Source organism: Manduca sexta, chromosome 22, assembly GCF_014839805.1.
Source record: "Manduca sexta isolate Smith_Timp_Sample1 chromosome 22, JHU_Msex_v1.0, whole genome shotgun sequence".
Lineage (NCBI taxonomy): Eukaryota > Metazoa > Arthropoda > Insecta > Lepidoptera > Sphingidae > Manduca > Manduca sexta.
The window spans coordinates 6,664,925-6,681,933 of record NC_051136.1 but is presented as its reverse complement, the minus strand read 5'-3'; the positions used below and the strand labels follow the sequence as shown (position 1 = coordinate 6,681,933).

Here is a 17,009-nt window from a genome sequence, read left to right as displayed (position 1 = left end):
TTTATTCCAAGAATTATTTCCCATAGAAAATAAATTATGTTTTAATAGAGCTGCTTTTTACTGGTATTGCTACGGTAATTGAGGGAGTTTTGTGCGGGAAAGGCTTTACGCGGGCGAAGCCGCGAGCAACAACTAGCATATTATCATTTATTTACCTTTTTTAAAATTTTCACTTAAATTATTCTAATTTGTAAAGTTTTTTTACCGGCATATTCAACAAAAATAGAGTATATCGATATGAATCGTGCCATCTACGGTTCTAAATTCTGATTTATTATCCGTTATTTATTCCTCTAATGTAAGTTACTGCGTTAACTTACTGATTCTGTTAACTTATTTTCTAACTTATCCAAATTATATTGCCATAGTTAGCATCATGGATGTCACGACAGTAACACCCATAATGTCAAATTCGTGCTCGTTTCAGATAAAAGCTAAAAATGGGTGCGACACGATTTGTCAAAGCGGCGATTTACCCTCGCCCACACGATTTACGTGGCTTTCGGCTTCATACACAATATGTGTCAAATTGTTTTATTACCTTATGCCATTTTAGTAATGGATCCGTATCCCGTAGTCATGTAACTTAATTTATTTTTTCATAGCGTTAGTAAGGTAGTGTAACCGAAGAAAGCGCGGTTCCTAATAAGGCCCACTATCCAATTTATTGATATTTTATGTTGTACTGCAAAAATATACTACAATTTTGTGCTAATTCTTTTATTATTAAATTTTTATATGTAGTGATATGTAATTTAATGAAAGGTTTTTCGTTATATTTTTCATGAAACGGTATTATGAAGATTGTAGAATTAGGTGGGTATTCAATGGTTCTCGTAACTTAGAATATTACAAAACTGTTTTGATAGCACTGTGATAATATCCCTCAGTCTATGTGTACTACGAACCAAGATTATATACTACGAGATGAATTTAGTCAGATAGTTTTGAAAAACCTTACACTTAGAATTTATACATTTCTGTGTTATGTAATCAGGGACTTTGTCCTTTATTGGAGATGTGACCGATTTGACTGTCGTAATTTCAGCGTTTTGACCTTTACCGATTCATCCATAATCGTTTTCTTAATCTTAATTCGTGACGTTATTGCTATTTAAAGGCATTATATGTCTGTACCACAATCTTTAGTCGAGTCTATTTTCAATGAAATGTTATGTGAATAACTAGTTTCAGCTCGTGGCTCCAACTGCGTCAAAATTGTTTTTGGAAACAGAAACCCACGACTTGCTTTATCATTATGCTAAATATTATTTAAATCCATCCAGCGATTTATTCATTTATCCATAACGAGCAGTGAAACATCATACATTTTCAAATTTATTATATAATAGAATTGTACATTGACTATTTGTAATATGCAAGAATAATGAAACATGTACTTGCGTTTTCAGTTTATTTTAGTGTAAAATAAATCTTGATCGAGGCAGGTGTAAAAGCATCAAAGTGTAGAACTTCAAAAAAACTATTAAAATCAATTTAGATAACAATAACAAAAAGATTAACGGCTTATATAACAACTAAACGTGTTAAAATTTACGAAATGTCAGGAAATGACGAAGCAATACAATCAAGAATGAGAAATGAAAAGGGTCTTTCATAGGGGGGTAAATAATTATCCCACATGTCACACGTCATTCAGAAATATTAAACTTACAAGTTATAGATTGCAATTGATCTCAGTCGTCAAATAGTGATTTCCTATTTTTGACTACAGACTACACCTATTGTCCAGAAAAGTGTTTCTTGTCTAATAATCGCCATAAGTAAATAATATTCCTGAGGGATCTCTTATATTGTTATATATATGTATAACAATGTAAAAGATCCCTCAGGATACATATGTATATATACTTCTTCAGCAACTTCAGTAACTTTCAGTTTCATCGTAGTGTAGTTTGAGTTTAGTATTTATCGTTTTCTTAAAAGCCTATCAATAACTTATTTGGACTCTACAAATTGATAATATTGTAAGCAATTAACCGCAATAAATGTGCTCAAACTACTCTAAGCTCAGAGGCCTAAATAGAATAAAAGTAATGATCCCCTTTATTTTAAACGTAAATTAAGCTTGCCCAACAATTTGGACGGCAACTACCATTAATTACCGAGACACGTAATTAATATCTGTTCCACCGCTGATTACGTAATTATCCTAAATATTAGCCCTTATTTACAAAACCATAATTATGTGTTTGGTTACGGGATTTAAAGGGAGATTTTAATAACTCTATATTCATACTATTCCTAGACTTCAATACGGCAGTGTTCTTAGGACGAAGTAATGGATCAAAAACGACTATTTGAGAATTGTTTAAATAGAGTGTACTTTTTTCTAAAACTTATCGGTGTAGGAATAGATAAGGACGACAGACAAAGAACTTTTTTTCAACGTCTTTGTGGTCGTCGTATTTATTTTTTGCATTTTATCCAGCTTAACTTAAATCTTAGTGGTGAAGTGGCATGGCTGGTAAATAACCTTATTTTTGGAGCAGGCACGTTAGAGCAATATACTCACTTGTTGCCTGGTCTCACTCTCGGAATTCTTGGTGATTTAAAAACATTTTTTATGATAAGATACGCTCACCACGTTCTAGACTTGATTGAATCTTTCAAATCTCAGTACACAAATATGATTGTATCAAATGAAACGCAGAGTGAGATTTTAAATAAGAAATTATCATTTCTGGCAGTCACAACCAGAGTCATTGCATTTCCATACGTTTTTGGTGTATCTATGTTCGCCGTAGGACCAGTTATTGTCATGATTTCGATATATTACACAACAGGGAAGGTGGAACTGATATTACCATTTATTGTACTATATCCATTTGATTCATTCAAGCTTCCGATATATCCAATCATTTATGTGGCTCAAATATGGTCAGGTATGATTTTTTATTATGTGAATCAATGTGTGTTACTTACGAAACATCAAAAATGTGTTTTTAATATTTCTAATAAACTTCACTTCTAAATATTAACCATAATTATTATATTTGATAGAAAATTAATTATTATAATCTGTAAATTGTAAGTAAAATATTTCTAATTTACCTATTTTTGTTAGTGACAGTATTTAATAATGTTTTTTTTTCAGCTTTAGTAGCGGTTAATTTTGTTTACGGGCCGGACTGTTTTTATTATACCGCCTGTATGTTTATTCATATTCAGTTCGATCATCTGCAGCATGACGTGGAACAGTTTATCGAGAAATATCGAAATGGACGTACAAGTCATCATCAATCGCATTATTCAGAATTCGTGGAGTTACTGAATCGACATAGAGAGTTAATACGGCAAGTATCTCTACGATATCATTTATAAACTGAATTGTATCGTTATCTCGATTGTTTAGAGGAATGATGACGTGCTTCGTTTATGCGGATGTTCCTTTAACTTTGAAGTGTCTTCTATTAGAAATGAAATGTTATAATAGTGTTTGTTGTGTACCACTGTTTATGGCTGACTTCGCCCAAGTAAGACAATCCCATTTCCCACTCAATTGTAATCATGCTTTTATTGTAGCAAATTTATCGATTGTTTTATTTATTTCCAGATGTGTGGATTTATTAGAGATTATTTACTCTAAATCTACCTTGTTTAACTTCGTTAGCAGTTCGCTCATTATACCTAGTCTTGCCATAAATATTGTAATAAAGAAAAAAGAAAATTGTTAACTGCAAATAACATTTATTACTTTTACAGTGTGTCAGTTTAATACATAAATATAAAACAATTAAAAATATAAAAGCTTATTCGAAGTGGTCTCCATTGGCTGCAATACAGTCCTTTAAACGATGAGGCCAGTTATCAATAGAAGCACGCACTCTTTCCATGGGAAAATTCTTCACTGCCAATCGTATAGATTGTTTTAGGGACTCCAAATTATCATGGCGTTTAGAGCAAGCTGTACTCTCTAAAACTGACCACAAATCATAATCCAGCGGATTAAGATCGGGACTAGACGACGGCCAGTCTTCAGCTCTGATGAAGTCCGAAACGTTCGATTCCAACCAAGACTGCGTGGACCGAGCTTTATGACCCGGCGCCGAGTCTTGCTGGAAGGACCATACTTGGTTATTGAACATGGTGATGTTAAGGGGCTTAACTACCTTCTCAAGAATGGTATCTTGATACACTTGTGCCGATGTTTTGATACCTTTTCACAAAAATATGGCTCAGTCACTCCTTCATAGCTAACACCCCACCAAACCATCACTGAAGTCGGATAATGTCCACGTTGCACTCTGTCGACTAATTGGGAAGCTTCCTTAGAGCTTTGAGCATAAATACGGTCATTTTGTTTGTTAAAATGTTGCTCAATTGTAAAAATTTTCTCATCCGTAAACAAAATTTTTCTGTGACCTCCCTTTGCGTACCGCTTCAGTAGTTGTTTCGATTTTACCACCCTATTCTTCTTTAAATTATCAGTTAAGAAATGGCCAGTGCGTCTCTTATAGGCTGCAAGTCCTAAGTCATCTTTTAAAATACGCGACATGGTTCTAGGTGCTATCTTCATTTCCCGAGATAAAATCTTTTGCTTTCGGACAGGATTTCTTCGAATTCTTTCCCTTACTGCTTTGACCACCTTTTTCGTACGAACACTACGTGGACGGCCAGATCTTTTCTGTCACAAACAGAGGAGGTCTCATTGTACCTATTAATAGCCCGGTACACAAACATTTTACTAATACCAAGTGTATGGAGAGTTTTAAAAATTGCATTTGGCTCCATACCTACTTTGTGTAATGCTATCACAGCGATTCGGTTCTCTTTATCACCCCACACCATTTTAATATCGCAAAATATTTTACAATGTATTGGCGCCAAAATGAGAAAACACAATGAACAATCGTATAAAAATGACAGATTCGAAATTCAAATGTAATATTTTTTTATAATTAAGTGTAACAGTATTTATGGCCAGACTAAGTATGCGTCACTGGGTTCAATATCATGGTACTTAATCGAATTAATAAAAATATTTTTCTTTTTCCCAGCAATTTTAGTTTATTTAATTTTAATTTTATTATAGGTTATTAAAGACTTACCTTTGGCAGTGGCGTTCACCTTCTTTTTCGTGGTTGGGATTTTTCAAATATGTATATTCTGTTATTACGGCGAAATATTAATTCAATCGGTAAGTTACTTATCATCCGAATTTATTACAAAGGCCGCTATATTGGTACACAAAATATAATTTTGGGGTAAATTCAAACTAAATAAAACTGATTTGACATTATACGAAAAATATATATTTTTATTCCATTATAACACCATTTTGAGCATTACCGCATTAGTTAATCCAGGAGAGCATAAAAAATAATAAGTGAGATGAACGTTTGTTTATACAAACATGTGAAATTTCAGTTTAGAAAACATAGGCACAGCATTTTTCTTTCTTAATGTTGGAGTTGTATTCACAAGAAACATTGATGTATTTACGTAATTAGTTATAAGTCTGTCTACCATTTTTGAGACAAAATCGCGACCCTTGTTTGTTATACTATCACGTTTTTATCTTTTGCAGCTACAGACAGACACTTAACTTTAAAACGTGACAGTACTTAGAACTAGTTTTCTAATGGTTGGTTATTCCCAAAGCGTGTACCTAAATATCTAGTTATTCTTAGAGATAGTTCTTAAAACGTAAATATGTCTACCTTTATTTCAAAAGAATGTACAAGGGTGAGTGCCTCATTAGGTAGGAATACGCTCCATTCTTCAAGTACACGTATCTTAATAATTTGGAAATAGGGTCTGCGAATGTAATTTGGTTTGAAAAATATCAGAAAAAAAACGCTCAATATTATGAGATAATGAATGAAATATGAAAGATGATCTGGTAGCTAACACAGATATGTGACACTACATTTTAAGAACCATGTGATTTCAAGCGTGACCCATCGACAGCTATCTTAAAGGGCAGTATTGAAACTAGTAACCCAGTCGCATAGTTTCACGAATGGCTTGAAGAAAGAGAGCTTCGAATGAAGCGTCTTGTGCCAGACAGTCGATCGATCGTTAAACCGGCTATATAAATGCATACATAAGACTTCATTTTGTTTTTAAGTAAAACTAAATTCCCCATTGGGATTCCTACACATCATGAGCAAGTTACTCTAACTTAGAATAAGAACCAAAGTTAAGGAACTCGCAAACTATAAAAGATGGTGAATCAATAGAGTAATCAAGTTTGCGCAAAACTGGGGCAGCGTAATAACATTCATATAGTTTTTTTACGAGGAGTTTGATTGCATGGCTTTCATTTATTCGCAGAGTTCCAAAGTCGCCGATGCCATTTATAATAGCAAATGGTATGAATGCAGTGTTGCGGACATGAAAGACTACTTATTTATTTTAACACGGTAAGTCAATAAATACCAGATCTTTTATGTTTTAAATAAAATAAACAAATACTGCGTGCTACCACAGAAAAATAAATGATGTCTTTGTGCCAATTTGATATTTGTATTTTACGAAGATATTTATTTACAGAGCTCAAAAACCGTGCAAATTGACTGCATACGGGTTTTCTGTTATAAGTTTAAATTCTTTTGCAAAGGTAAGTAAGTATAATTAAAACTTAAAGGGACCTTTTTTACTGCTTATTGTAAATTTTCTTTCGTACTTATTACTAATGTGATTTATTTAGGTACTTGACTTTTCGTTTACCTTCATAATAATATGTATTTCAAAACTATATAGAATAGGTATCTCTATTCTTTGTAAGTTTTAAATAAAAATATAACTTATCACTTTTTTCAAGTAATAGATAAATTATTTTTATTAAAAAAATAGTACAGTACAGTTAATCAAAATCGATTTAATATCAAAACATATAGGTATATGTTTTGATATTAAATCGATTTTGATTTTTTGATGACAGGTTTAATAGTAGTTTATTCAACTTTGCATGTTTTCTTTCCAGATACTAAGTAAATCGTGGTCATATTTCGCACTTCTGCTGACTCTATACAAAGAACCACAGACACCACGGCATTAGAACTAACACTGAAAAGTTTGTACATAATTTAAACCAATGTAGGTAGAACATTTCATTTTAATCGTGAACAAAACCACAACGATGTCTGTACATATTTCGAATACAAATACATTGACGCCTTTAGCACTGACAAAAGGTATAATTAGAATGAAAACTGGAGCAAAAGCGTTGTGCTAATCTGAACATTGTGGAAGGTAATGGCAGATCATGTGAATAACTATCATAATAATGCGGCAGTGGGTTCCTCATGTGCCAAATACTCAAAATTCCTGAAGTACTTACTACACAGCGTGAGAAACTCAGACAATAATAAAATAAACTTGCCCAAATAGCTATTGCGCAAAGCAGTAAAATACTGTGATTTATTGGACACTACTAACAGATGTCTCGGAAAGCCATCGTAAACGATTTGTAAATTACTTTTGTCTGTGTTAATTGTGTTGTGAGCAAATACTGCGATGTGAAAACATTAGGTATAATTTTCGTCACATTGTTAATCTCTTCAATGTGCAATTGAATTTATAATAATATAAATGCGGAAATAGGTCTGTCTGTTACATAACTGGACACATTTTGATGAAATTTGTTACTAGAAAATAAAATTTACGAGAAGTAGGTGCTCTCGTAACTTTACCAATGTCTTTGGGGATAAAAGGCGGGTGTGTGTGTGCTATGATGATAGCTTGCACTTCAGACTCGAACAGAGGACATTTTGATTCTTCATACACATTTTGAAAAGGATGATACACGGCCGTAGGAGTTTACAGGGAAATTATCGGTGACCCGATTCGATAAAATGAACTATAGGACTATTTTAAACCTTGATAGTGAATAAATGTGCTGTGTCACGAAAACTATTTACGAGGCGGCATGGGCTGAGAACTGAGACGTTCTTGGGTCGGATATCTCTTCCGTAGCTTTTTGTTACTAGAACTAGTGAGAGTTTTTGATAGTAAGATACAAAAATCTTAGTGTGCATCTAACCCTATAGATATATTAATTATATTCATCAGATTGATATCGAAGGAAGAATAAATTATGATTTACTGCAATAACAACGAAGAAATTAGATAAGATAAACATTAGATTGTAACATTCAACAAAATTAGTAACTGACAGTGTTCATAAAAGAATCCACTTCGTACTTGTTTCAATTAGAAACGAGTGTGATAAATAGGCGCGACCTGGTCGGATGTAATTAATAGGGGTGTGACTAAATTGCTGTAATTTTCATTGTGCACACATGAGGGGATTTGTAATCAAAACCGAAATGTAGGGAAACACGAAAGATCGGGTACATTATGGATTTTAGCTAAAAGTATTTTGTATTTCGATTTAAGAATATATAAAGAATAGCATTGGTTACAGTGCTAGTAGGTTAATAAAGAGGTTAGTGACGTCACAAGAAAACAATATGACACACCCAAGACACCGAGACGATAAAGTGAATAAATAATGCAACAGGCTGGGATGGTGTCTATATTTAGAAATAGAATTCGTAAACACAACATGTTGTGATGTCGTTTTGAATTACGATAAATTGTTACTTTTACTTTGTATTCCGACTGTTTTTTGAATGTGTTTTTGTCATCTTGCAGAAAAATATGCACTGTATGTTGCACTCCACGTAATATAATTGAACAGAATAAATATAAAATACATAATTTATTGATAATCACTTTCGTGGCGCTAGGCCAATTTTACGCTAAAGAAACATTCACTGATTTCATGAATGTAATAAATTATGAACTTTCATTATGTCGCTGTATATTTTTTTTACTGTATAGCATGAGTTCATTGAATTTAGTTATAATAGTTATGATTTAATTTGTTTAAAATACAATATGATGTCTAAGAGCTGCTTTGTATAGCGATTGGTATAATTGTCAAGGAATAGTATATTAATTTTCAAAATTTTACAATGTAGTAGTACAATAGTAGGTGTAGCTTATCTTCTATTTAGTAGTATTCTTAACCTAATTAACTGAGAGCAAGATAAATACAGCCTGACGTGAAGAAAGGCAGTGATGCACATAGTAAAAGACTCTATTATATAATGCAGCCAAGTAATTTATTCAGTTAATTTCTTAAGGTAATTAAATGGAAATATTTTACAATTAGAATGCAGAAAACTATACAAAAACACATGTTTATTTTGACGTAGAATGGGAACATTAAAATATATGGTTCATCTATGTTTGTTGTCTAATAAAACATGGCCTTTAAATGTACGTAATAATTGTTTCATTTATTACATTTAGTATGACATTTGTTTCTCATAAAATGCAGAAAGTGCCTAGATGCAGTCTGCTTCTAACGGGTTGGGCTAAAAACCTTTGGAAGAGTTCTGAGTTCCGCAATCAGTAGTGACTCATCAAACATCCTGTGGTTAATAATAATGATAAAATATTAAGAACTCGATAACATCAAATACCAAATTTTGCTGTTACACAAACGAAATAAAAAAATCACTTTCGTAAAATAGAGGATTCATACAATAAGATACTTTGTATAAAAACGTCCGTCCTCGTGCTTCGCCTACACTTCTTACAATTCAATAAATTGTAACACTAAGGAATTAACTAGTTTTAGAAAGTTTAAAAGTATACTATAAAATATATTTGATCTATGTCTGTTGACTGCCTCAGTGGCGTTTTTTTGCGGTGCCACTGCAGTGATTAGGTCTCTGGTTTGATTCTCGGGTCGGGCAAAGTGATGTTGTTTTTTTTCTACTTAGTATCAGTCCGTACTGAATTTGTGCCCGATATGACGATAAGCTCGCCCCTTATCATATTATGGGAAGGAATGCACACGGCGAAAAGTGGCAGTGCCCGTTGCCTCGTATGAATGCCTCTTTGGGGATAAATGGTGTGAGTGTGGTTGTCAATGTCTGATGATTATCAGAAGCTATGCATTACGGCTCTCCTATATAATATAAGATCTACTTTTCTTCTTGTACAGATTCGTTTTCTCTTATTTTGCCCTTTCTGTTCGAAGTCGATGTATTGGAGCCGATGTTATAATTTAGAAATGGCTGGTTTAAAAACTATACTATACATTTGCGACACAAAAATTCAACAAATTTTCTGATCTTTCAGCGAGCAAAATAAAATCAATCGATGTAATTTAGTGAAATAAATTATTGTTTACATTATTGGTGTAAGTTCACGAATTCATGGCAGCATTAGAGATCAAATCGCGGGAATACCTGCTCAGTATCATCTAGCTATGCGTAAACACAAACTTCCAAACGTTCTCGTAAACATTTGCTTTTACAAATATCCGCAGGTAATAACATAAAGATATCGATTTGTATCCCGAATAGGTACGTGAGTACTTTTTTAATATCCAAATCGGTTCGTATTTTTATTTGCGGATGCGTCTTTATCGTTTCTCTTCTTTAACTTTCTGGAAAATAAATAACATGAAATTTTTATCGTGATTAGGATTTACAAACGCATTATCAATGCACCTATTTTTTAAGTATTATGAATAAGGTATAGAATATGAATGTGTGAGTATTAATAAAAAAATAACTTCTAAATGACGACGATGATTTACAATTCAAATATTATATTCAACTCTTTGTTTTTTTACATAATATGACACGTAAAGAGAAAAAAGCAAAGTTAAAAACGCTAGACAATTCCTCAGAGCAGTATTTTTTGGTACGACATACATTTGTTCTTTACGAGTGGCGACTTAACCGCTGGCAATGTTATTCGGTGTTCATGAGCTGTCGTTCATTTTTTGATGTATTAATTATTAAAAATTATTAGGGAGGTTTTTAAGATTTCATAATACCACCATCTTTATTTAAATCTGTCATCGATTGTACACATTGTAAAGGCTTTGTAACATAATGTACAGTCAGTCACAACATTAACTGAACAAATTCAAAACGCTTCTACACATTAACTTCAATTGAAGTATGAATTTTTCCATATTTAAAATAAAGTAAAACCAAGTCATTTTAGTGAAGAAAAACGTTGAGCAACACAGGAAACCTTTTAAGTCAATTTATAAATTTAAATTTGTTCAGCTACTTTTGTGGCTGACTGTACTTAACTTAGGCTAAAGATTCTCTAGGCGCCGTTCTCCATCAACGTCAAAGAGTTAAAGAGTAAACAAAGAATGGTTCGCGAAACTTTGGGTAAATTATCTTTAAACTTACTCAGTTTGAAGTTTCTTGTTTTTACGATTTCTTTTTAGGGCTTTATATATCAAAGACTACTGAACCCTATCAGGAACAATTACGCAGACGCTGCCAACTTATTGCTGAGAAACACTACATGAGGATTTCTCAAAATAAAATCTGCAACGAAATAGTGTTTACGAAATATTATTGCGATTTTTTTTATCTCATTTGTTTGAATATAAGTATAGTATTTGATAGACCGAATTTGTTTCAAGTCGGAAGAAATATTTGTGCCAATTTTTCTACTAGGAGTAACAGTTAAATTGCCCGTATTGCTTCGGGACCAAATGACCACCATCATAGGACGTAAATTACGATTGGTAAAGTATACTTTATTTGTGCATCTCCTTATTCGCTTAGGTATAAGGATCTGAGCTCATGTTTTTATATAATAATAACTAATATAATTTTTATATCTGCGCTTGGTTACGCCTTCTCGTCCCTCCTGGCGGATAGGTACTATTAGAGACCATTAATACGGTTAGGCGTTGCTTCACGACTAAAAACAAAACTGTTTTATTTATTTGCAAGCACTGAATTAGGTGTCAAAGTTATGTCGTTTACATGTTCTAAGCACTACTGACTAAACTTTAACGTTTGCTTAAATAATATAGCGGCGTACTTTGCAGTAAAAATATTTTAAGTTTCACAGCCACGACAGTAATCTTACTTTATACGCTTAATGCTCATGTAATTTTCATGTTACCCGAGAAACTACATTAAATCGTTCTTCAGTTAGTATTACGTAAGATTAAGTTGGTATGTCTCCGTTTCATGACCTTGGCTCAAGAAGCTAACTCAAAGGCATAGATGTCGCTTGGTTTATTCTTATCATACACGTTCTAGCTAAACAGGACCATTCATTACACGTTTACTCATTATATTTAGTCCTGTATCTTGGTGCTAAACTATTCTAAGCTCTATACCTGTACGAATAGGAAAACATTTTTTTTATAAGAATAAACCAGTAAAAATAAAATAACAGCGTATAATAATTCATCGGGGTTTTGATTCTAAGGATTATTACTTTATTTACTAATAATAAAGAAAAGTAATTAATAATATACAAGTAAGAGATTAATAAGATAGGATTACCAGTCAGAGAAGCATATAAGAATAGGATATGTGATATAATTCTGACCTAAGCACAGCAACTCTATATCTATGTTTTAAGGAATTAGTGCAAAATTAGTCATAGTTATAATAGTAAATTGTTGTTATTAATGTAATTTGTACTTCATAGCAAAGTACCTCAGATTGCGGAAGTCGAATGATTTAAAAATCATTGTGTTACGTATATTTTACTCTCAAAAACAACTATTTCGGAAAACAAAATAAAAAGGATCTAGAGAGAAGTAAACAGCAAGAACTTTAACAATAATTAATTATTTGGCTACATTTGGATCTTGCATAACGAAGAAAGCAGCGGAGTGTTCGTAATAAATGACGTGATGCTGACCTAATACTGAATTACGGGACAGCGTTTTCTTTACTGTCTTTCGTATGATATATTTTTTAATTTCTTAGATTTAATAAAAAACAGGCATCTTTAAACAAAAGAAAAATCAATGAAAGTAATTAAAAATATGTTTTAAATACGTACCTATGCTGCATATTGTGTATGGCAGTAGCTTATGTCATAAGGTGATTTAGGATAAATGCCGGACATTTTCACATTACTCGTGGGATTAGCAAGATAAATTGACAATGTTTCGGACATTTCAACTGAATATTATCATAGGAATGTTTCTTTAAACCCGACTATTATTAAATGTAATATAATATGTGTTTCAGCCATTAACTATATACTTCTAGCCTCTTGATTACATCCTTTTTTTTTTTTTTTTTGGTTTCGCGGAGAAAGTCCCTTATTACTACCGCCCAGCCTTCGTGGGGGGCGACTGAGCGGTTATGCTGGGGTAATCGTGCCTTACGGCCCGGCGTTGAGCCGCCCGGATTTGATGACGACCTTCGGGCGACCGCCGGGCCGAGTCCCTAACCCTATGTACAGCTAACCTATGCACGGCCTACCAGCTAAAACTCCGCGGTGGCCCTCTTCGGCGCATTAGGGACGACTGCGGGCTCCCTCTGACGGAAGTGTCTAAGTCTTCGTCCGCAGTCGGCCCTGCGCGGTGCCGCCTTGCGGCCCGTCTCCTATGGGGGCTCGGAAGCCCCCGCGCACCGAAGGACGCCCTCTGCGTCTACGGCAGCATGAAGCCAACTACACACTGCCGTCCATCCCGGGGGTCAACCGAAACATGTGCAAAAGTGCACAAAAATGCACTAGGGCGGACAGCCCCCTGCTGCCCGCCGACGACCTCCTTGGTGGCCCCTATTAGTCGCCTCTTACGACAGGCCGGGGATACCGTGGTGGAATTCTCCAAACGCCCCCATTCCACAGGGCGGGTTTTTGATTAAATCCTGAATAATCAAGTCGTGTTCTTAATTACAACATATCATTTTATATTTTGTTTTTTTTTTCATTTGTAATTTATTCTTACCGGAATTCGGATAAATATAATAAAAGTGCGCTAATTTGCGTATTACTTAGAATGATTTTGAATATAAAAAAGAAGTCCACATCAATGCAAAGCTGTAATTTACAATCTGATTAAAGGTCATTCTATGATCATTCGGCAATTAACTGCTTTAATTCTATATCACGTCATAGTTCCGACAAAAACTGAGTAGCAATATTTTATAAAGGCCACAGTAGTGTAGTAGTATACGAAATAAGCAGGTCTGGCAACATTTTAAAGCAGAAAAAGTTTGTGTTGCTAAGAAGTAAATTTTTTTATACAAATGGATATAAGACAGCATAAATCATAATATCGCTGACTCATTATTATAAAGTGTTGGGATATATTTTTGCACAAATTTGAATTATATAACACATATTTCCATATTCTTTGTAGTAGAAATTCTAATAATCCCGAAAGATAAATAAAGGAAACCATGACTTATTGTCATTTCACATATTTAACGACATGAAATTTTTCAATCTCGTTTTTCCAGCATAAGTAAAAATTAACGTAGGAGCTTGTAACAGTGAGCCAGCGGTTTAGTGGGTAATATAATAATAATACTTTCGAACTAGCATAGTGTAAATATTATGACATGCAAAGGAACAAACTTAGGCATTCTAAATACGCATAAAGTTAAAACAGGGATAAGAGGACTAAGCAAATGAAAAATATATAATACTAATCACAATGTATCTCAAGTCCAATGAATTTTAGCAGAACGTGATATTAAAACATTTCATTTCGTTTAAAATTTTGAACAAAACAAGATTATCACCAAAGCTATTTAAATGTGAGGCTGTACTGTGAAAAGAAAGCTTCATTTGCTCCATTTCATTTTAAATTTAATTAACACGCCTGATACAGAAAGTCCCTTTTGGGTCATTCTAAATATTATTTTCATTCAAATACTTCTTGATTACAGTTTACGAAAATAATATTAGACCTAAGTACTTTTGTTTTCATAAAATGCATTTTCGATTTTATTATCTGGCTTAGTAAAGTGCTTTTAGAGATCATGTTTTTAATAAGATACTTTTTTAATCTGCTATAGGCTTTGTGTAATAATAGTTAGTCCTACTATGAAGTAATAATATTATATTTTTATAAAGAGATTTTATCTAGCCTCCATTTTTGTTTGTTTTACTCATCATTTGTTACTCCAAAAAATGTCTACTTTGAAAAAAGAACTATGAATAAACCATCCCTAATATTCCATTAGCTTATGACAACAAAATAGAAAATCATTACCAATACCCATAAGCTAAATCCATACCAGGAAAATAGCGCCTGATAATATTTAGTACAAAGTATTTACTCTACGCAATTGCGTGCGTTTCGCTCGCAAGCTAATTCACTGAATGGGGATTTTGCCATTGCGACAGGCGATTTTAATAGCTATAAGCATATTATTCCCCTTACATCATTCTAGCAAAATCGACAACTTATTACCTAGTGTAGTAACAGCCTTAACTCCTATTTTATAATTACGTGGCCGAGTTAATATAGCAATTTGGCATGTACCTTTAAAACACGGTTTTTCACTTTATTGACGTTTAAAACTTACCGTTAATGGTTCCCTAGCTTAATAGCAGTTTTTCACGACATTGTACGCCGAACTTACTTAACACGGAATATTTGATTTTGTTTTGCGTATTTGAATCCGAGTTCGTTTCTTAATCTGTTCATTATTTTGGTTACTGTTTATCAAAGATTACTGATGACATAAATATTAGCAATGAATACTATATCCCAGAAAGAAACCCGCTGGTGGTAATTTTTTTCTGAATAAAAGGAACGGTGAGTAAATATGTGTGTTTGTTGTAAAAACTAAAAAACAAACATTAGAGACAGACTTAATCGCTAAATTAAAAAGTTTTGACTAACAGTTTAGTAATTAAATGTTGACATATATATAGGTACATATTTTTATATATAATTTATACATGGTGTGCGTGTAGGCGAGAACAATGTAAATGTTAATTAAAAAGTTAAAACCTCGATAAGTGATAATAGTAAACCAATTTTATAAATTGACTCGTAATTTATGTAACCGTGTGTTGTGATTTCGTAGATTTATGATACCCTTTTAACAGCTATTTGTAGGTTAGGTTTAATTACATCCAGCGTATGAACACGCCTCAGAAGCATCCCGTGACACGCCACCATTAATCTTTGTAGAAGCACCGAACACTGATAGGTACGACCATCCATCTTACAAGAATAAACACACTATTTATAGTTAACCCAATTTCAATAATGTCTTACGAACATATGTGTTATACTCAACATCGCTTTTGTTAACATCCTTATGGGTCACCCAGGCGAAAACAAAATCTGACAATACTATATGTTCGGTTTGCGTAAAGCACCGCGCTTACGTTCAATACATTGATATCAAGACCCATGTTGCCATTTTCACCTGCTTCCTAACCTATTTGATTTTCTTTATCGGTTTAAAAACAAATAAGTTTTTCCAGAGACTCGTGGAGCTTTACCTCTCGGCGTCATAAAATAATTGACTTTATCTTGGCTTTCAGAAGTGGCAGTGGCAAATGTCTCTGTATAATTATTAAATGTCTTTAATTTAAAGCATATATATATTATGATAGTTATTTAATGGCTTTGTGACAATGTGTACAGGCAATATATTTATTGGGAATATGTTTCTATCAAAAAGAACAAAGCGTGAAGTAAAAGTTGTGTTATTGCGTTTCTTGCGCTCAGCGAGAACGTCACTGGGATAACAATTTTCCTCACAAACCCCCTTAATTCCCCTAGGACTGTAACGTGTTCAGAATTCCTCTTTTATAGTAAAAAGGAGCAATGTTCAGTCAGTAACAAATTGTTATAGATCGAAATGTCCAGGTCTATTTTCTATATTCTTTAAACTGGAACATAGCCGTGTATACAGCAGTTTAAGCTGGGCCCTTATTCTGTATGATTGTGTAAACGCGTAACGCGGCCGTGTCATGTTATCTTCGAGAAAAGTGCGTGGAATGGTATTCTGTAAGCCAAATTTCTATAGTCCTAAACATGATGCGTTGTGTTACGTGCTTGTTACACACTGTCAAAATAACGTGCGGGATAGAGACTAAGGCCCCTGGTGTTTTAGGTAATACTAACGGCGGGCTGCGCCTTGGTATGATTTACATGATTGATCTCTTGTATGCGAAAGTCCTTGTGTGTTAATTGTCCATTTCTGTTTTTTTTATTAGTTTATGTGATATTTATAAGTTTGCCAATATTCGTGTAATAAAAT

The 17,009-nt window shown here is 33.4% G+C and overlaps 1 protein-coding gene across 1 annotated transcript; it reads left to right on the top strand.

The window, feature by feature from the left end:
- The first annotated feature begins 2,302 nt into the window (after positions 1–2,302).
- LOC115442615 (putative odorant receptor 92a) lies at positions 2,303–9,214 on the top strand. The gene is made up of 7 exons (XM_037441426.1): positions 2,303–3,317; positions 3,578–3,648; positions 4,955–4,980; positions 5,057–5,161; positions 6,301–6,389; positions 6,520–6,586; positions 6,953–9,214. Exons 1-7 carry the CDS (start codon positions 3,175–3,177, stop codon positions 7,025–7,027), a joined length of 576 nt encoding a protein of 191 aa, XP_037297323.1. The 5' UTR covers positions 2,303–3,174; the 3' UTR covers positions 7,028–9,214.
- Positions 9,215–17,009: the final 7,795 nt, after the last annotated feature.

Bases quoted from the DNA above. Each gene is read 5' to 3' on its own strand.
- LOC115442615 (XM_037441426.1), top strand. From the start codon at position 3,175: ATGTTTATTCATATTCAGTTCGATCATCTGCAGCATGACGTGGAACAG. The intron at 3,318-3,577 runs GCAAGTATCTCT...ATTTATTTCCAG, and splicing joins CGACATAGAGAGTTAATACG to ATGTGTGGATTTATTAGAGA. The intron at 3,649-4,954 runs TACCTAGTCTTG...GGCCAGACTAAG, and splicing joins CGTTAGCAGTTCGCTCATTA to TATGCGTCACTGGGTTCAAT.